The sequence below is a fragment of the Eutrigla gurnardus genome (assembly GCF_963514095.1).
Source record: "Eutrigla gurnardus genome assembly, chromosome: 20".
NCBI lineage: Eukaryota > Metazoa > Chordata > Actinopteri > Perciformes > Triglidae > Eutrigla > Eutrigla gurnardus.
Window position 1 is genome coordinate 8,161,578 of NC_139931.1, and position 17,771 is coordinate 8,179,348.

The following is a 17,771-nucleotide window of genomic DNA, read 5'->3' on the forward strand; positions in this document are numbered from 1 at the left end:
TTCTGATGTTTTCTAAATTGTGATTTGGAGGTCACTGTTGCAAACGCAGGCAAGCTGTTCCCCAGATGAGCTCCCTCTCCCTCTTTTCCCCCTCCTCCGTCGGTGCATCTCTCCATCTCTATGCTAATGCCCTGTAATGATCTGAGGCACGTCGGGATGAAAGAAGAGGAGAGGAACTTGTTCTCTGCTAATGCTTTTCTGTTGTTGTTGCTATAGTAACACAGACCTGGAACTCAAATTGACACCGCGGTGCGTATTTGCATGGCAGGACAGGGTGAATTTTTATACTGGAAAGAAAGAGTGGGTGTAAACCGTGGAAAGAAGTGGGTGTGGATAACAGCTACATATGCTACATACCAAAACAACCATAATTCAAACTGCCAACACATTCATCCTCAGTTGTTGAAGCAATAAAATATCAAACATCTAAAAAAAAAAAAAAAAATGATATTAATAGGTCTGTGTGGATCGACAAACACATCATAAAACAGCGCACATACCACACAGTATCTGGAGGGCATGTTGAGCAGTTCTACTTGTATAATTTCATCATCCATCCTCCCATCTTCACACACACACACACACACCCCTGCATGTGGTCCTGCTTTGACTTTGAAGTTCTCCTGGATCGCCTTTAAAGGCCGTCAGTGTTGCCACGACAGCAGGCAGGTAGACATCAGACTGCTTATTTTGTGTGTGCGCGTGTGTGTGTGTGCGTGTGGAGTCTGAGTACTTAATTAGCAGAGAGCCCGATGGGCCACTTGCCGTTTCTCGGTGTTTAACACTAAGCGAGGGAGTGACTGGCTCGTTACTGATACTAACAACAAGGATAATTTATGCACAAACGGCTCCGTCTGCTGTGTTTAAGCGTGTCCTCTGTCGCCGCGCTGACAATGACAACCGCAGACAATAAGCAGGCACAACCGTCAGTGTCCCTCTGCGATCTTTACGCTGAATACTAAATGCCACAAAACTGCAAAATTAGTTTTCATATGATTTCACACTGACAGGAACACAAAAGGAACAATAACCGTGCCCTACAGCTTCATGCCATTTCCTATGTCACGAAGATGATTTATCCTTGTTTTTAGAGGCCACTTAAAAAGTGTTTGGCTAAGATACAAAGTGCCTTGGGCTACTGATTATGAAAAAAAAGGAGAAGCAAATACATGCTCAACTCATTCTTTTTAATCCACTGCCAATGGGTTGCTATTATATTGTGACAAACAGTTGAGAACCTCTCAACGGGGGTGATGGCACTGTGACTGGCCTTGGCTGTGTATGACTGGAGCTGAGATTGTTGAATGGCCGTCGTGTTTGATTGTGCAGAACACATTCTAGTTTCGCCAGGGATACTGTAATCTGCTTGAGACCAAGTAATGTGGTCTTGTATGGGATTAAGTACCCAGTGGAATGTTCTGAGTGGCCGACTGGTCGGTTGGAGTCTGGGCTATCAACGGAGTGGGCAAACAAAAAAATGTATTCACAAGTACACAATGCAATATTATCATTTGGTTGGGGATGAATTTCTGACAAACTGATGGCAAATACTGGCAAATGCCTAAAATTCTACACAGCTAGTTTTCTTCAAGACATCACAAATGCTTATCACATGTGAAGCTCTGATTGGTTTAAATTCTCACCACAGTTACCAGGCTCTCAACTCTACCGGCAGGACTCTCGTAGTTCTACAAAAAAAAAAAAAGATCAAAGACGGTGTGCAATGCTTGGCTTGTTAAAGGCGAACTCCACCTTAAATCACAATTCACACACACTCCTAGTATGATCAAAGACGAGTCAGTAGACACAAACAACTCTCTAATAAAGTTCGAAGCCACACAGTTATGGTCTCGAATGCGGGATGCGAATAATTGCGAAATATATGCTCCACTAGAATTATGTATGTTTGGAATTTTTCTCGACAGGGGCATTTTCAGTACAAACAGTAATAAAGCGGAACATTTGTCCATAAACCTGTCAAATCGCCCTCGGCGATATCGCTGTGTTTTGATTATATTCTTGGATCGGGATCGGCGTGTGCGGTGTTGTGTTTGTACACATACGAGTCTTGCCCGAACGTTTCCCTGACTGTGTTCATTTCTATCACGTCTGTAGCTGCTCGCAATCCAGGCACACACACACAAACGCGCACACACACACACACCCACCCTCGCTGACATACCAATGTCACCATTATGGGACCATTATGTCAAATGCTTGGATTATTATAAATGATAACAAAACAGATCAAATGTATGGGAAATTGTATATGAGTGAAGCCTGAATGAACCCTAATGTTGAGTGGAGTAGCCAAAATGCAAAATACTAACTTTGTAATCAGTGCTACATTGAATGTTTTGCTATTAAATTTAGATTCAACACTAACATTGTACAATCCCAAAAACTTTCACTACAACAAATGAAACTTTTGGCCTTTCTCACTGTACCTGTGTGCATCTTCTAGTTTGGCTATCTTCCTTTTAGCCTCTGTTCTCTCTTTCTCTGCTTCACTGTGGATTGCCAAAACCTGAGGGAGGGAGGGAGGGAGGATGGGGGGGAAGAGAGAGATGTAAGTGAGTGTGCAAGCAGAGACCATCAAACATCACTCAACAAAACTCTCCTGCCTGTGACCTTGTGCATCTGGTCTCGTCTCTTCTCTCTATCACCCCATCAAAAAGTACCATCTGAGGCTATCTGCCTGCACAGAGGGCCTCTCACTCTGGATCCATGGCAGCCATATGGGCCCTTCTCATGTCCAGATACCCGTACCCTGGCCTCCATCATTCCACTTAACATTCCACTATATATGTATATATACTGTGTGTGTGTGTGTGTCTGTGAATAGACATCTATATATATATATATATACAGTATTGGTCAGGCACCATTTCTTTCATTTTACCATAATAAAGATACAGGACAGAATTAAGAAAAAACAGACTGTATTTGAGGGGAAACATCAAAAACAAAGTCCTGACTTTCTTTCAGAAGAGCTTAATTTAAATTCTCCCTGACCCTGAATGAAGTGCACAAAGGCCTGCTAAGTTCTTGCAGGTGTATCAGCCAGAGGGGCCCCATCTCTGGGTATGCCTGCCAGCCTGCCACGAGCGCACACATTATAACTGTGGCACTTTGAAGATGACCCAGGTGCAGCTGGTCTTTAAAACCCGACTTTCGCCTAAGAAGTCTGGCTTGGACCGCTCTGGTCCAGCTCAGATCATTAAGAATGGTCTCTTCACTGTATGGTTTACAGCTGCTCTATGGCTTTGAAGAGGCTCTCTCAAAAGTCAAGGCAATTAAGTGTTGGCCCGTGTACACTGACAGTGCATACTTCAATGAGAAATGTCCCTTTGAATGTCCTCTTCTGCAGAGTGACTCCACAATTTCATTCGGATCTGCTTGTAACTCCCATTCTTAACTTTCTTTTCTTGATAACTTTTATGCTAAATTATACATTTTCCATCCTCCTCTTTCTTCTCTGCCCAGTCCTTCATCTACTTGTTAATCACGGCTCTGATTTTATGAGGCCAGACATAAAATCTTAAAGTAAGGGGGAACCAAAAAGGAACATGTGACTCCCGGCTTTGATCTCCACTTGACCGTAATAACTTTGTCCAGGGCTGCTTCAATGCAACGACAGAAGCTATGGAGCTCAGTGGCTCGGTTTCCCTGAAACGCGCACACACACGCACACACACACACTACCTTTTTCTCATAGTTGAGCTGCACTTCGTCTCTTTCCTGGTGAAACTTCATCTCCTGATCCTGAAAGGAAACAGAGTTGAAATGATACTGTGACACGTGAAGAGGAGCCCATTCTAACCTCAGGCGTCGTCATAGCCGGGACAGCCACAGTCACAAATAGAAAAACGTGGATGCTTTTTATGTTTTAGGTGTGTGCATGAACACATTGAAACATACACGTGGCCTTGTCACCACCCAAATCATACCCTGGCTTGTTGGTGTCTTCGATGTTCACTGTCCAGGAGCTGCTGTTTGAGCAGAGCTACAGTTTTCTCTAATTCCTCCATCAACTCAGAAGACTGGAAGAGAAAAATGGAGAGGAAATCTTTAACTGTAATTAACTGTACATTCAGCGTGCTGGGAGGGGTGATCCATGTCAAGGCGTTCAGGTAATGCGGACCTTAGCGGCAGACAGATCGTGCTCTTGATGTAAGTGGCTCATGTCAGTCTCGTGATTGACTTTGAGCTTCTGCACAGTCTGCTCGTGCCGCTCACTCTGCTGCTCCTTCTCCTTCTGCAGAATCACATTCCTGTAGACGGGAAAAGAGCATGACGGGACGGTTAAACGCATGCTGCCCTCTTCGTTTTCTAAGTCCCTTCACCTCCATGTTGCTATAGTCTCAGCACATTTAAAGGATCCCTAGGCACCTCGCATGCATCTCAACGGTAACATGTTCTTAAGACCTCAAGCAGAGCCCTGAGGCTCCCTATTTCACAGACCGTCTGTTAGCCTCCTGCAGTTCGCCGCTGATGGATGCAATGTGAATCTCCAACCGGGCCTTCTCCTGTGTCACCTTCTGACGCAGCGCGTTGCCCTTCTCCACCTCCGCCGACTGCTGTTTCACCCGCAGCTCCAGCTCACACACCGTTCGCTCCTGGACCACAAAACACACACACGGCGACCACTAAACCAGACAGCTTGAACCACTAAGGGCACGAGCCTGAGAAAATGTCATGGGTCAGAGGACCGCATGCTCACATAGTGAAGCCAGACACAGGAATCTGGTTGCTAATATGGAAGAATGTGGCTAACAATATAGCTGAATACCTCTCCAACTTCATCCTTGATTCATTAATGTACAAATTATGGAATTATGGAGTAAAATATGTTAAATTCAAGACATTAAAAGTATGGCTATATAGTGCTTAAGTTATATTTCGTACTGATGTCACAGAAATCGTGGCACACCAACACTGGTGAGTTATTTCAACGCTCAAACAGGAATTAGAATTTCAATAAAGACAATAATCAAAGTAACGCAGCGAATGCAGACAGGCATTGATGAAAAGACACATCCCCTCCCTGCATACTGTCCCCCAGCATACATGCATGTGTGTCTTTTTCTGTGTGTGCATGTTACAGCGTGGAATGCGGCGAGCGCCGGCTGATAAAGGCGATGACGGGGAGCGCTGATTAAAGATGGAGCGCGCTAGTCAATCTAGACGATGACAGCGGAAGGCGATGACAGGAGGGAAGGGGGGGGGGGGGGATGACGGCAGAGGAGGGGAGCCGTGTGTTTGAAAGGTGTACGAGAGCAGCGGCCGGGCGAGGCTGGTGATGGAGATTTGTGTTCACAGCGTAGGGCGCCGGAAAAAAATCCAAACAAGGGGCCTGTGTTGTGCTCGGACGCACGCTGACACTTAGCGTGGAGAGGGCGCTTCTTCTCATCTCCTGCCAGAGAGCCGAGGCTGGACTGGGCACACCTGGACACACTCAGAGGGAGCAAATTACACCCCCTAATTAGGTGTTTTAGAAGGAGAATTACAAGGTGTGAAGAGCAGACTACATAAGGTACGTTGGGAGTTCTGCTGCCCCTTGAGAAATTCAGAGGTGACTTTGAAGTTGAAGGGAAAAAAAACAACGTAATTGTAACAAAGAAAAAGTCATACAGAGTGATGGATGACCTTTTTTTTTGCAGTTTTTGTATCAGAACTGAATCCAGGAACGAGACAGCCTGCATCGCTCGACTTATGAGGCTTGTCAGGCTGTGTGTGTGTGTGTATTGTGTTTCAAACTCCAGTGTGAGAGGAAGAGCAGTAAGTGGACCAGAGAGTCTGTCAGAAGACATGAGAAAGGGAGACAGAGGAGACGGTGGACTATGTGGGACAGGCGTCAGACAAATACTCCAGCAGGTTTGTTTACTCCCGTTTTACTATGACTATTACTGGAGATGCACAGATATGAGTTTCTAAGGCTGGTGCCACTTTTCACTATCGACTCTCGAGTTTGTTTTGTGGTACTTTTGTACTAAAAAAAAAACAGAACAATCTGGAGCTCATTTCCCAGTTTTGTTACACACGCTCCTAGCAACAAAATGGAATACAAATACTAGGAAAAAAATCTGCCAAATATCAGCAGTACAAAGAAAGGGATACTCCCACGAGTCCATCTCTAACCACAAGACAATATGAATAATGTCTCCATTATCAGTCATTTGGATTATGGACGTGCACGGACTACAGTCAGGAATGGTGCAATACCCAGGCAGACATTGGCTTGTCTTTCTTTTCAAACACCCACTCAGTCAGTCATTCTATCTGCTCTGCCCTGTGCATAGATAACATCCAAAAATAACAACATCTGACATATCTGAGAGCCCCTTGTGAGATCTTTGATCTGCGTCGAATAGGAATCCAACTATGTGGCGTTGGGCAGATGGACATTCGTCATTGAAATGTTAGTAAAGTACGCTGGATTTGAATGAACACGAATCTGCTTGCTTACTTTACAATGAGAACTGAGTGAACTTCTCACACCGTGTCCTGGGTATGAACTTTTTTTTTTATTAGTTGCTACGTCTCGCCTTCATAAGAAGCGGAGGAGGAGTGGTAGCCTGAAACAAATAGGCATATAGTATCATTAACTGTACAAACCAGATGCTCAAAGCTACTGAAGGTGCCGGGTCAACGTTGTGAAGGAATGAATATTCTACGAGCACAAAAATGTCTGAATGTCGGATGAACTCTCACTGACATCTTGAAAGTTTTATACTCGTATAACTATCAGCAACAAGTGAGCAGAGCTTTAAGCTTAGAGACACCAACCAAGAAACAAGGGAGCTGTAATAACTCACCTGAGATGAAGTCTACTTTGAACTTCCTACACAAGGCACGCGTGTGTGTGTGTGTGTAGGTCAGCCCAAACTCACAGCAGGAGAGCAGCTAATTTACAGTGACAGAGGGCTCTTTTCATTTTCTAGGGCTTTGTCTGTCCTTAATTATTAAAAGAGGGGCCTTACCACCGGTCCCTCACTGTCCAGTGTTTGATGCTTCTTAAATGTGGGCCTGCTGACAGACTAAGGCCAGAAGCAATATGCGTGTGTGTGTGATATGTATGAGGGCCCATGAACGCCGATACTGACAACAATGCTATTTCTGAAGCGCTGGCCCTCCAGCGTTGATGATCCCCATTAACGTGCACAATCCACACAAAAAAACCAACGTCCTTTCATATGACATCAAAGAAGCTTTGAGAGGTCTGTATGCGTACGTGTGCATGAAGAAGACTCGATACACAATTGGATCAAAGACGTTCATACAGGTGACCGAGGTGAGATATGAGAGTCATTCTCGCCCCAAAGGTTTCAGGAAGTTTCCCTCCATTTGAGCCATGGAGTGTCCCGGGTCAGTGTTTTAAAATGAGAGATACCGACACGTGGATACACTTTCCTTAGAGCTGAACAAGGCTAAAGGAGTTTTATGCAAAAGTACACCCGCCTCTTTACTCAGAATCCTGTTTGTTCCAGTGGAAGTCTGGTGTTGGGTGTAGAAAGTAATCTGCCCACATGAAGTGTCTGAATGCACATCCCCTTTGGAATGAAGAGATGATCACAGACGGAGCTCCTGTACTCACAGTTTCTTGTGACCGAGCATTACACTCAGCCTCCATCTTAGCCAGCCGGAGGTTGGTGTCCTCCAGCAGCTCCTGGATGCTCTCAGTGTGCCTCTTTTGCATGTGAAACTTCTCTTGCTCCATCTCCGTCACGGCAGCATGCAGCTGGAAGGGCACAGAATAACGAAATATCAGTCACAGATCTTCCCTTCCTGCATTTTCACGATGACTTTGCATCACTTTTTTTTCCCTCTTCCTTTGGGCATCTGATGCCTTGCTCATTCGAGGGGGAATAAACTACATTTTTGTACAGCAATTTTATGATTACATCTGAGAAAAAGTGTTACTCATCACATGCTAAGTGACCCTGAAGAGATGAGTGGAGATTTCATTAGGATCTCCTTGAGCTACAAAAGCTCGGTTAGCTGGAGCCATCAGGAGTGAAACCATAATTTACCCAGGGTAGCAAGTATTAATTTTTCAGGACTAAAAAGAAGAAAAAAAAACACACTAACTTAAGCGCAGCATGAAAGAATAAATATTTTTTTTCTACCAGTGAAGCAGAGCTCGCCTGCTTCCAGCCTACTCTACTAGTCTCATGCTATCAAACAGTCTTCCTCTGGCTCAGGGCTGCTTACAGGGGGTTGGGCTGCAGAATATCCAGAGCCTTCAACTTTCTCCTCATACCTTCTTCTCCCACTCGTTTTTCAGGGAGTCGGTGCTCTGATCCGACATCTTCTTCAGCTCGGCAATCTGCTTCTCTTTGCTCTCGCAGATGACCTGGGATTCCCGCAGCACACTTTGAACTGTGGAAGAGCGCACACACATAAGCAGGCGAAGAGCAGTCAGGCCCTGCCTTAGGGTATGTGCACAAATGGACGCACACACACACACGCATGCACACGCTCACTGATGCGCTGTCAGTAAATCAATGTCAATAAAGATATTGCTTCTATAAAATGGCCAGTAGCGCTTCTCTTCGCCAAGTTTATGTGTTTCTCATCAAATGCTTTTAAAGACAGACTGAAGAGCAGAGAGGCGAGGAGCAGGACGGGAACAGGGAAGAGGAAATTAAGAAAATGGCACGCATCGCACGATTAAATTTTAGATTGAGCAGCACAGCTGCAGAGCGTCATTCCACACCAGTGCAGTCTCGTGTGGAATTGTATCTTTTCGGGCTTTTTGCGCCGAGTGTTCCAAGACACGAGCATAAACATCCTTCCAGTTAACCCCGCAATCCCGTGACCTGTCACCTTTCTTCTCCAGCTTACGGATCATCTCCTCCAATTCCTTATGCTTGGCCCGGTACATGGCCTTCATCTCCCCGATCTCCCCATTCTTTCGGTCCAGGATCTAAGGAGGGAGAGGGGGAATGTTATTTTGTTCTCTGCTGAGAAAACAACTAACCTTCATACATGATAATTAAAGTGTCATTGTTGAAGCATTTTACTTTCACCAGCAACTATTACAGCTATACCAAAACTAAACTTAAAAAAAAAAAGAGGTACCCATTCTAAACAAATATAAATAGAAGATAACTCAGTTCCCAAAACTCACTAACAGCACTGTGTGTGCAGATTCTGACCCCTATCAGCAATGTCTTTTAGGTGAGGGTCCTTGCTTTGCAGATGCATATTCATGCTGGTGACTTCCTGGCAATGGTTTCACATTTTCACACCCATCTACAGGTAGGTGTATCACACCAAAGAAATGCCTCAGGGACATAAACAATGTGTTTGTTTGTAAGAAAACCCCACAAACCAGCTTCAAATGGAGTAGGTCTATTATAAAAGACACTAAAGGCACAACTAACTACAACAATGTAAATAACCAATGCTTTCTGACGATGGAATGATTATTTATGTCGGTCATGTTTGTGAAAACTGCGACAAAACATCTCTTAATTTGCAACCGTGATCACTTGACGGAAACGAAACGCAGATTTAAGATGTTATTTAAACGGACACGGATCATTTTGTTTACATAATTCACCGTACGACTCGACAAGATCTCATCTTCCACGCGCCTATCTCATCCTAAGGAGGCTTCAGGCTAACTGAATGAAATGCCATCTGAGTGAACCACCTGTGCCGAGGTGTGATGAGGTAACCGCATCTGCTTCCCGCATCTGTGAGCCATTAGTTAAATAAGGCCATGGAGAGTTGGAGCGCCAGTGTAAAAGGACAGTTGAGCACTCTCCGCGTTGGGGAAGAAGATGTCTTGGCTCAACTGCATAATGTGCATCGTGTATATGTACATGATGCAGTTGGTCTGAGGGTGTGTCTACTGCCAGGTGTGGTAGAAGGTTCCAGTCAGGTTCTCGTATGTGCTCTGTTGGAATAATGAATCTGCAGATATCGAACCAAAAATGATCTAAATCTATTTTGAAGCAGATTTCATAATGAGGTTGGTATTACCCATTAAATTAACAAGACGGAACAAAACAGACTCGTCCAACAACAGACGTTGCTATGAATTTCTGGCTGAAAGTAGATATTTTCCCATCAAATACCTCCCTAAAGCCCATACGATTTTATCTTGCTAGCATTTTGTTCCATCCAAGTGCACTTAGTTGCCACGCCTGTGGTCCTCTCCGTGTGAATGGGATGGGAGAGATGAAAGGAGGACGGGCCGATTGGTGCAAAGTTCAGCAGACATTTAGGGATACAACGTTTTTTCCCCCATTTTGCCAGCCCAGAGAGACTGGGGGTTTTGTTCAGGGGTCCACCAAGCACGGAGGGGACACAGAGTCAGGTCTAGGGAGAGTGTACTAGAAGGTGGGAAATGACGGCTTTTAGGGTGCTCATTTTAGGCTTTTAGAGGACATCCTAATGCACCTATATCACCAGTGAATGGAGTGAACCGGAGAAGAAAGCACAGAATCTGGAGTTGGAGTGTACTCTCTGTATATAAACAGAAACACATTTCTTAACAAAAACACAGACGGCATTTAATCCCAATGGCATTCAAAACAAAATACCGTAATTAACCACCATCTATTGTCTTCTGGTGGACTACTGTTATTAGTCTCAGATCATTTGCGTGTTCAGATGTGCTTCATAACCTAAGGTTATTCAATATTTTAGAACTAAACACAGTACTGATCCACAACCATCAGCATACAACACTGCTGCCTGTTCTCTCATTACCCTCCCCACAATGACCACTAGCCTTTCAGCAACCTATACATAATTCATAAGGAGACTAATTAAAACTAAACCAAGCTTGCCCACCTTCTATCAGGCTCGTCAGAGAGCGCCCCCGAATCACTCGGCTTTGAAGCACTTAGCGGGAATACTGGGAAAAATTGTGAGGAAATTAAATTGGACACAACTCGCAATCTGTATGTAATTAAAGAGCGGGAGAGTGGAGAGAGCTGGCTGTCATCCTGTCTCTTGTCAAACACAAAGAAGCAATGGGCATCTTAAAGTGGAGAGAAAATTGGAGTATTTCCCCCCCCCTTTTATTAAAAGCTTCTGTGGCAGCAAAGGCAAGTCACACCGAGGACGTGACAGATCCCAGGTGCTTGATCTGCAGCCTAACTGATGGGCACCAAGTGTGAAATAAACCAGCTTTGTCGTTATTTTTCAACAGTTAACAAAGAGCTTTGAAGAGCTGATTATTTGCGGGTACGGAGGGCGATGAGGAGAGACTCGTCCCTTTCCTTTTCATTAGCCACCAAATGGAATCAAGAGTCGGTGATGGGCATTGTAACGGAGGTTAACTAGTGTTCATGAGCACTCAAACTGCGGTGTCCGCATCCTGAAATTACTGACATCATTGCGGTTTTGATCCTTACCTTCTCAACATCTGCATCGTGTCTCTGCTGCAGCATCAGTTTCTCCTCCTGGTGCTTGGACTCCAGAACTTTGATTTTCATCTCAGTCTGGAAACACACAGGAAAAAAAACAAATGTCATAACACTGTGGACTTCTGGAGCATGTTTAACTCTCCGTTAAATCTTTTTTTAATTATTTCCATTACATGAAAGCAAGGTAAGCGGAAAGAAACCCATCTGCTTGAGGGATGAAATGTGACTTATTACAAGGCGACACATATGTCCTAACTTTAGTTTTAGACATGCCATGGAAAAAAAAACACACATAAAGAGTGACAGGATAGCAGAGATAACATGAATCTCTGGATGAAAGGAGATACAGCGCGTCCCGTCTTGCACGCGAGAGCAGCTGATGATGAAATAAACCACATTAACATTTTAGAACATTTATCCGTGTGAAGCATGACGCTGAGATGCATTCAAGCGCTTGTACGTGTTTCATGAAATCTTCAGTCGGTCTATAGTAAGCACAACAAAGTGACAGCCCTTTTGCGTTTGTGCGCGAACACATGAAATGAGCTGCTGTCTTCGTTTGAACACCATGATCAAAAGTTCAGCGCCGTCATGTGCGTGTTGGAGCCGATTGTCCAGCTAGACAGATTCCCGGAGCCATAACGACCTCATCTCATAACATGTTTTTTTTGTCCAAAATGATCGATTAGTCATTCGTCATTAAAGTAGGATAATTATTACATCTCGTGGCGTGGAAATATTAGTCACAATTGCGGCTTTGAAAGGCAGTCCCTTTTGTCTGCAACAATACTAAATGAGCGTTGTTGTTTTTTGAAAGTAATTGATTAGTTCATGAAATCTTGTGACTAATCGGTTAAGCATGCCTTTAGTCGAGGACAGCATTTGACACATTTTCTAAATTATTCAGGGGCTTACCACTAGTAGGGCGCAAAAGCGAATTTTTCCCCAAGGGTGCACCATCGAAAAATAAAAGGGTTAAACCCTGTACTTATTTTCTGGCCTGCAGGTGGTGCTAGAGAGACGGTAGCATAATGTATTGATTGCTAAAAGTAGTCTACTCTTGGATTGATCACTTTAAGCTTTGACATTCCAAGTATCCAATTGAAATTTACTATAAAATGCATTTCATTAGCATTTGTGAATGGCATTTGCTCCTTACAACAATGTCCTTTTCCAGCAACTCTTTCTAGTTTGTTTGCTACGCACTGCACACAAGATGGCTCGCAAACACACAGAAATACAAAGAGAACCTTTGTAAGAACGATGGCTGGCTGTCCGCTTTGATGCCACTACTCATGCCTGGCCGCTGTCTGTTGTAGCGCGTTAATCAACCCCTGGAGGAGGGTGACAATGTTCTCCCTTTGAAAACGTGGTCGTATGTGTGTACACGTCGGCGGTTAACAACATCCCGGAGCTAGCTCTTGTTTGGTCTAGTTATCAAAACAATTAAGTAGAAAATTCCCACGACATTGCTTGGCACAGTCGAACCACATTAGACCTCCGCTTGGTAAAAATGAAAAGGAGCTGCGATGATGGCCCGAATAAAAATAATATTCAATGACAGTATGGTAAATATGTGTGAATGTGAATACGATACGGGACGGACATAAACAGCGTACTGGATGAGACAAAAAAAAAGATGTACTTTGTTGTTGAAATGGAGACAGTTTAGATTTTGTTGAGATATCAGAACTTTACTTTGGAGGATCATTCTGAATTAAAAAAAAAATAGACGCATAAAATTGTCTTCTAGATGCCTCTCCTCATTATTGCACTCCAGCTACATGTATACACTTTATCCTTGACAAAGCTCCGTTAAGTGTTCTCTCTTTGTACTGAGTCTCTTTTTTCTCGATTTACCACGATTTCTTGTGCAATCGAGGGGGACCACAGGAGACCTGTCAGAGTGAGAAAGGGGAAAAGCAAAGGGAAGAGAGAGAAAAGAGAGAGCGAGAGAGTTGGCAGTGATTGAAAAGCAGACGAGTAAGTGGGGACCTGATTCTGCTGGTGCCCCCCCCCCCCACCCCACCCTAAAAAAAAGCACATGTGGGGGTGTCACTTTCTCATCCTCTCTTCAAAAGCTCTTTGGAGAAAGTTTGTCAAACTAGATCAGGGGCATTTGAAACTTGTTTATAAAGTCGTCAGTGAAGGAAGGAGGAGGAGGAATGTCGTACACCTAAGGCGTCTGAGATGCCTTCAATCAGCCCGACTGGATGGTGTGGCTTTTCTTCCCCTCTTCTCTTCTTCAGAGTTGTAGCGAGCGCTGTAAGATGCCATGTTTTTTGACACTCCACTCTTGAAAGGATGGAGAGGGCGGCAGGGAAGAAAGTGATGGTGGGGGCACATGAGAGAGGGAACGCGAGGAGGAGACGGAAACAGTTGCTTTTTTCTGCTCGCAAAAAAAAAAAAACGGCGCAGGGGTCGAGGCCTTTTTTTTTCCCTCAGAGGGATGTGTTCACAAATCGTCTGCTAACCGTTCGCGCTCCTCAAAGCAAGGTTGCGTTTGTGCATCTCTCCTCCGTCTTTCCTGAGACGCACAATGTCCTGGCGCGCCTTTCATCCTCAGTAAACACAGATGCTCGAGGATAGTCGGTATGCAGCGTTCTGCTATCTACTGAGGCGCAGCTAGATGTCATTTCCACACTGATAAGAAGTTAATTTACTGTAGTCTGTCCAGATAGTGAAGTTGGATAAAACATTTTTTTTTTTTGGCTCCAATCGAATCTCGGACATGGAAAAAAACTCCCATAGTTTTCGAGAAGTAAACAGATTATTACTTGAAAATTGCTGATATAAATACACGAAGTACGTAAGAACCAAGTAGAGAGGACAGAAACTCTTGAAATAGCAACTTTATCATTATGGAACTCCGTTGATCTCTTGTGTCTCTCAGCCTGAAGCAGTTTGAAGAACTGGTCCCCTTTAAACTACTAAGGCTGACTAGCTTGCTCTTTTTTAGCTTTGAAAAGCGTTCAGATAAGAAAGGCTATGGCCCTCTAAATCACAGGCTGAGAGCTCAAACTCCGTCCCAGAGGATCCTTAGATTACAGGGACGGCCTCATAATGGCGTCGGAAAAGCGAGAGGGGTCTGATCCCCAGTCGGGGGCTTGTGACCATTAGAGTGTGACTGCTCGACACAAAGACGGTCGTCTAATGTGCCTGTGCCTGCTGCCAACGATCCCTCTGGTCAGGTACCCAGGGGTTAGTTGGAAGACAGCGTACACGCGCTCACAAGAAGACTTGAAAAGACAGATGAGGTCCTTTAATCAGAGCCGCCTGCTAGCATCTTGTTCTGTAATCACACAACCCGGGCCTATGGCTAAGCCGAATTCATGAGTTGCCAATTAATTGAATTTCCAAATAAAGACCCAGCCCTCATAATACCGAGCACTTCTAGGGCGCGCTGGCGGATTAGCAGGACTTTTTCCACACGACTTGCCCATAAGCAAAGTGACTCAACGCAACGCTTGCTCATTGTTCCGTAGGAAAAGAGCAGTCAGCATTCGTATCAATGCAGCCGCTAGCTTGAGTGGGACGACGAGTTCTGGTGTGAAAGATGAGATGTTCGTTAAGCCGCCACTAGCTTAATGGCATGTGGCGTGTATAACGCTTTAAACCTGGGTACATTTTCAACCAGGCTTTCGGGATTAAAGGGAAGTGATGTCACTGTCATTTCCTAGACTGGGCCTAGACAGACACGCAACGGCAGGGTTGGACAAAGCCTCGGTGCTTCTGCAGGAAAGCTTAATGTGGCAATTGAGAATGATATACTGTGTGTGTAGCAACAGCTGTATCCTGAGGGGTGCAGAGCTCCAGAAACCCACCTAACACTTTTAATTGCTAATGGTGACTCAAGACCCATGATCAGTGAAGGAATCTTAAATGATAAACACTAAAAGAAAAAAGGGCTTTACAACAGCAGGTTATAAAGCAGAGTTCTGCATATGGCTGACATTTTCCCAATCAATGCAGGAGTAACTGAGATCATTCTGTCAGGAAGGCCAAACGACCGTCCCTAGAGCTGGGCCACTGACATGGCTGTGTTGCCACTAACGTCTACAGTATTGGGATTGAAGGTAAGGCCACCACACGCTTTCAACAGTCGCTCTTTCGGTGGACATATTTTCTTTGTAACTCACATTTTCCCTACAGCTTTATTTTCATTCTATTTAAAAAAATGAACCTCTGTATATGGTAGAATGGTAGAAACGCAATAGATTGGTTACAGTAGTCAAACGGCACCACGGAGGAGGAAAAAAAAAAATCCAGCTCTGCACCATTTCCTCTCATTACCCAGTGTGTTCCTCCCAGTGTTTGCCTGTGACTTTCCTGAACTGGTTCCCATATTGAGAACATTCTGGCCTCAGTGGAAATTGACAGACCGGTTCAGTTTCCGACAGTCTCTCGCCTAAAACTTTAAACATACAAATTGAATCTGAGTATTTTGTCGACCGTACATTCTTTCTTACATACACGAAGGGGGCAAAATACTCTTAATTCTCAAATATAAAAACACCAGACACGAAAAAAGACCACAGAGCTGAGTCAGCAACCTCCAACTCAGTGTTAAGATAAACTGAACATTATACGCTTCACACTATTTATGGATTGTATAACTCTTGTAATATGAGTGTAATAGACGGGGAACTCTGTGTACATCCAAGGAAAGTTGGTGTGGAGGATAAATGCGGTCTTCTGAGGTGTGATGCATTTATATTCCCACCACACGCAGCTGTATGTAGCCACTCAGCTAGTCTGAGGCAGGATCAAACAGCATGGGACGTTGCTTTAATGTTTGCGTACACTCAATATCAACCCACAGGTAGACCGACCAACCGACTGGGTGGGAGGATGTGTACGGAGGTGTGTGTTCATGTGGTGTGAATGACAGATCTTTGTCATGACAGGTCAATAAGCAAGACCATTGTCCATCATATCCTTTCTCTCCATTCTCTGCCCTCTCCCGGTAAAGCCCATCCAACTGACTGGAGCGCTTTCCCCCGAGCAGACATGAAAAGCCACGGCTATTACAGCCAAGTCATGCTCAGTTTTTATATTTAACAGTGCGGGTAAAGGCCGATGGTGGGGGTGGGGGGTGGTGGGGAGAGTGGTGGGGAGGGGCAGAGGAGACTTCAAAGCATGCTTTCAGAATGGGATTTTCAGCTTAAATCCACATAAGGAAAAAAAAAAAAAGAAACTGTCATCACTGGGAGCGGGCATTATTTTTGTCTTCCTAGAGGAACGCTCGCCTTGGCCATTTCAACAATACAAACTATGCACAAAGCTGTATGTACATGGCTGTGGGGACCATAAAGCAGTCAAGAGAGCTTTGCCTTCTGTGTGTGTTCAACACTTGCTTCTATATACAAACGCTGAGGGTACCGAACAGCGAGTAGCAAGAATTCAGGCTGCAGTGGACAAACGGGGCTGTCTTTTAAAATATCACGTACTGCCTTTGGGTATACAAAGAGAATCATTAAAGTATTCCGATATTCATCACACAGGAGCTTTCAGGTACGGTTGGGGTTAGCTAGGGGCTCTTACTCTGGTGTACACCTCCTCGCTCTGTGAAAGCTGTGGGCCCTGATCATCGGCCAAGGTGCTGTTCCTCCCCAAGCTTGACTTGAAGATCTACAGAGATAAAGAGGAGTGAGATTCGGCGATGAGGTGACTGAGGAGTTCAAAGACAGCACTTTTCTCTGCGTAACAATAATATATAAAAAAAGACAACTTACCGGAGACAAGGGAATGGGGTTCTCTCGCAAATACCTGGGGTTTTCAATCTGAAAGAGGAAACAGACGAACTTTAGACCTCCCGTTTTCTTCTTGGGAACAAAGTTTACCACCATGACCAGAATCCAACCGCCACCTTGGGTTTGTCATAAACAATGCAGCGAACACATCAAAAGCTCTCCGCTGCGGCTGGAATCTCTTCCGTCAGCTCTCGTCTGTTTAGAAAGACAGACAGCGTCGGGCTACTTCAAGGCATTGTTTGGTGCGGCCGGCTCGGTTTCCGCTGTCGGCTCCTCTTCTCTGTCCCAACACGGCCCTTATGTCAACACTCTGGGCCACTAATCTGTAAGCTATCCGCGGTGCGTTCACTGTCACACGCTGTGTATACAGTACATCCTGACAAACACTGGTACGAAATGTCCTTTGATTATAATATAAAATGCAGGAGATTCGGGGACACACGCCGAAGGGGACACACTCCAAATGACTCATACAAACAGCTCACTAAGTGTGTTGACAACTACCTATTTTCCTTCCACTATTTGACATTTGTTTGTGACCCCAATATTTTCTTGTGAACTCACGCTATCACACAGCGTTTCCCTCTCATGTACTGAGGCTGTCTATAGGGGCTGCTAACTAGCGGCAAGA

The 17,771-nt window shown here is 44.7% G+C and overlaps 1 protein-coding gene across 2 annotated transcripts in view; it reads right to left on the reverse strand.

Moving 5' to 3' along the window:
* Positions 1–17,771, reverse strand: part of cep112 (centrosomal protein 112) — an 82,132-nt gene that overhangs the window by 53,762 nt on the left and 10,599 nt on the right. For both annotated transcript variants that reach the window (XR_014599001.1, XM_084036455.1), the window contains exons 7-17: positions 17,123–17,170; positions 16,932–17,018; positions 11,376–11,462; positions 8,830–8,929; positions 8,264–8,382; positions 7,598–7,741; positions 4,465–4,619; positions 4,145–4,274; positions 3,951–4,043; positions 3,706–3,765; positions 2,448–2,527 (exon numbers count right to left, since the gene is read on the reverse strand). Coding sequence is in view for 1 of the 2 variants with exons in the window: in XM_084036455.1 (XP_083892581.1) it covers positions 2,448–2,527; positions 3,706–3,765; positions 3,951–4,043; positions 4,145–4,274; positions 4,465–4,619; positions 7,598–7,741; positions 8,264–8,382; positions 8,830–8,929; positions 11,376–11,462; positions 16,932–17,018; positions 17,123–17,170 (1,103 nt within the window). In the remaining variant the exon portion in view is untranslated. The remainder of the gene's footprint in view (positions 1–2,447; positions 2,528–3,705; positions 3,766–3,950; positions 4,044–4,144; positions 4,275–4,464; positions 4,620–7,597; positions 7,742–8,263; positions 8,383–8,829; positions 8,930–11,375; positions 11,463–16,931; positions 17,019–17,122; positions 17,171–17,771) is intronic.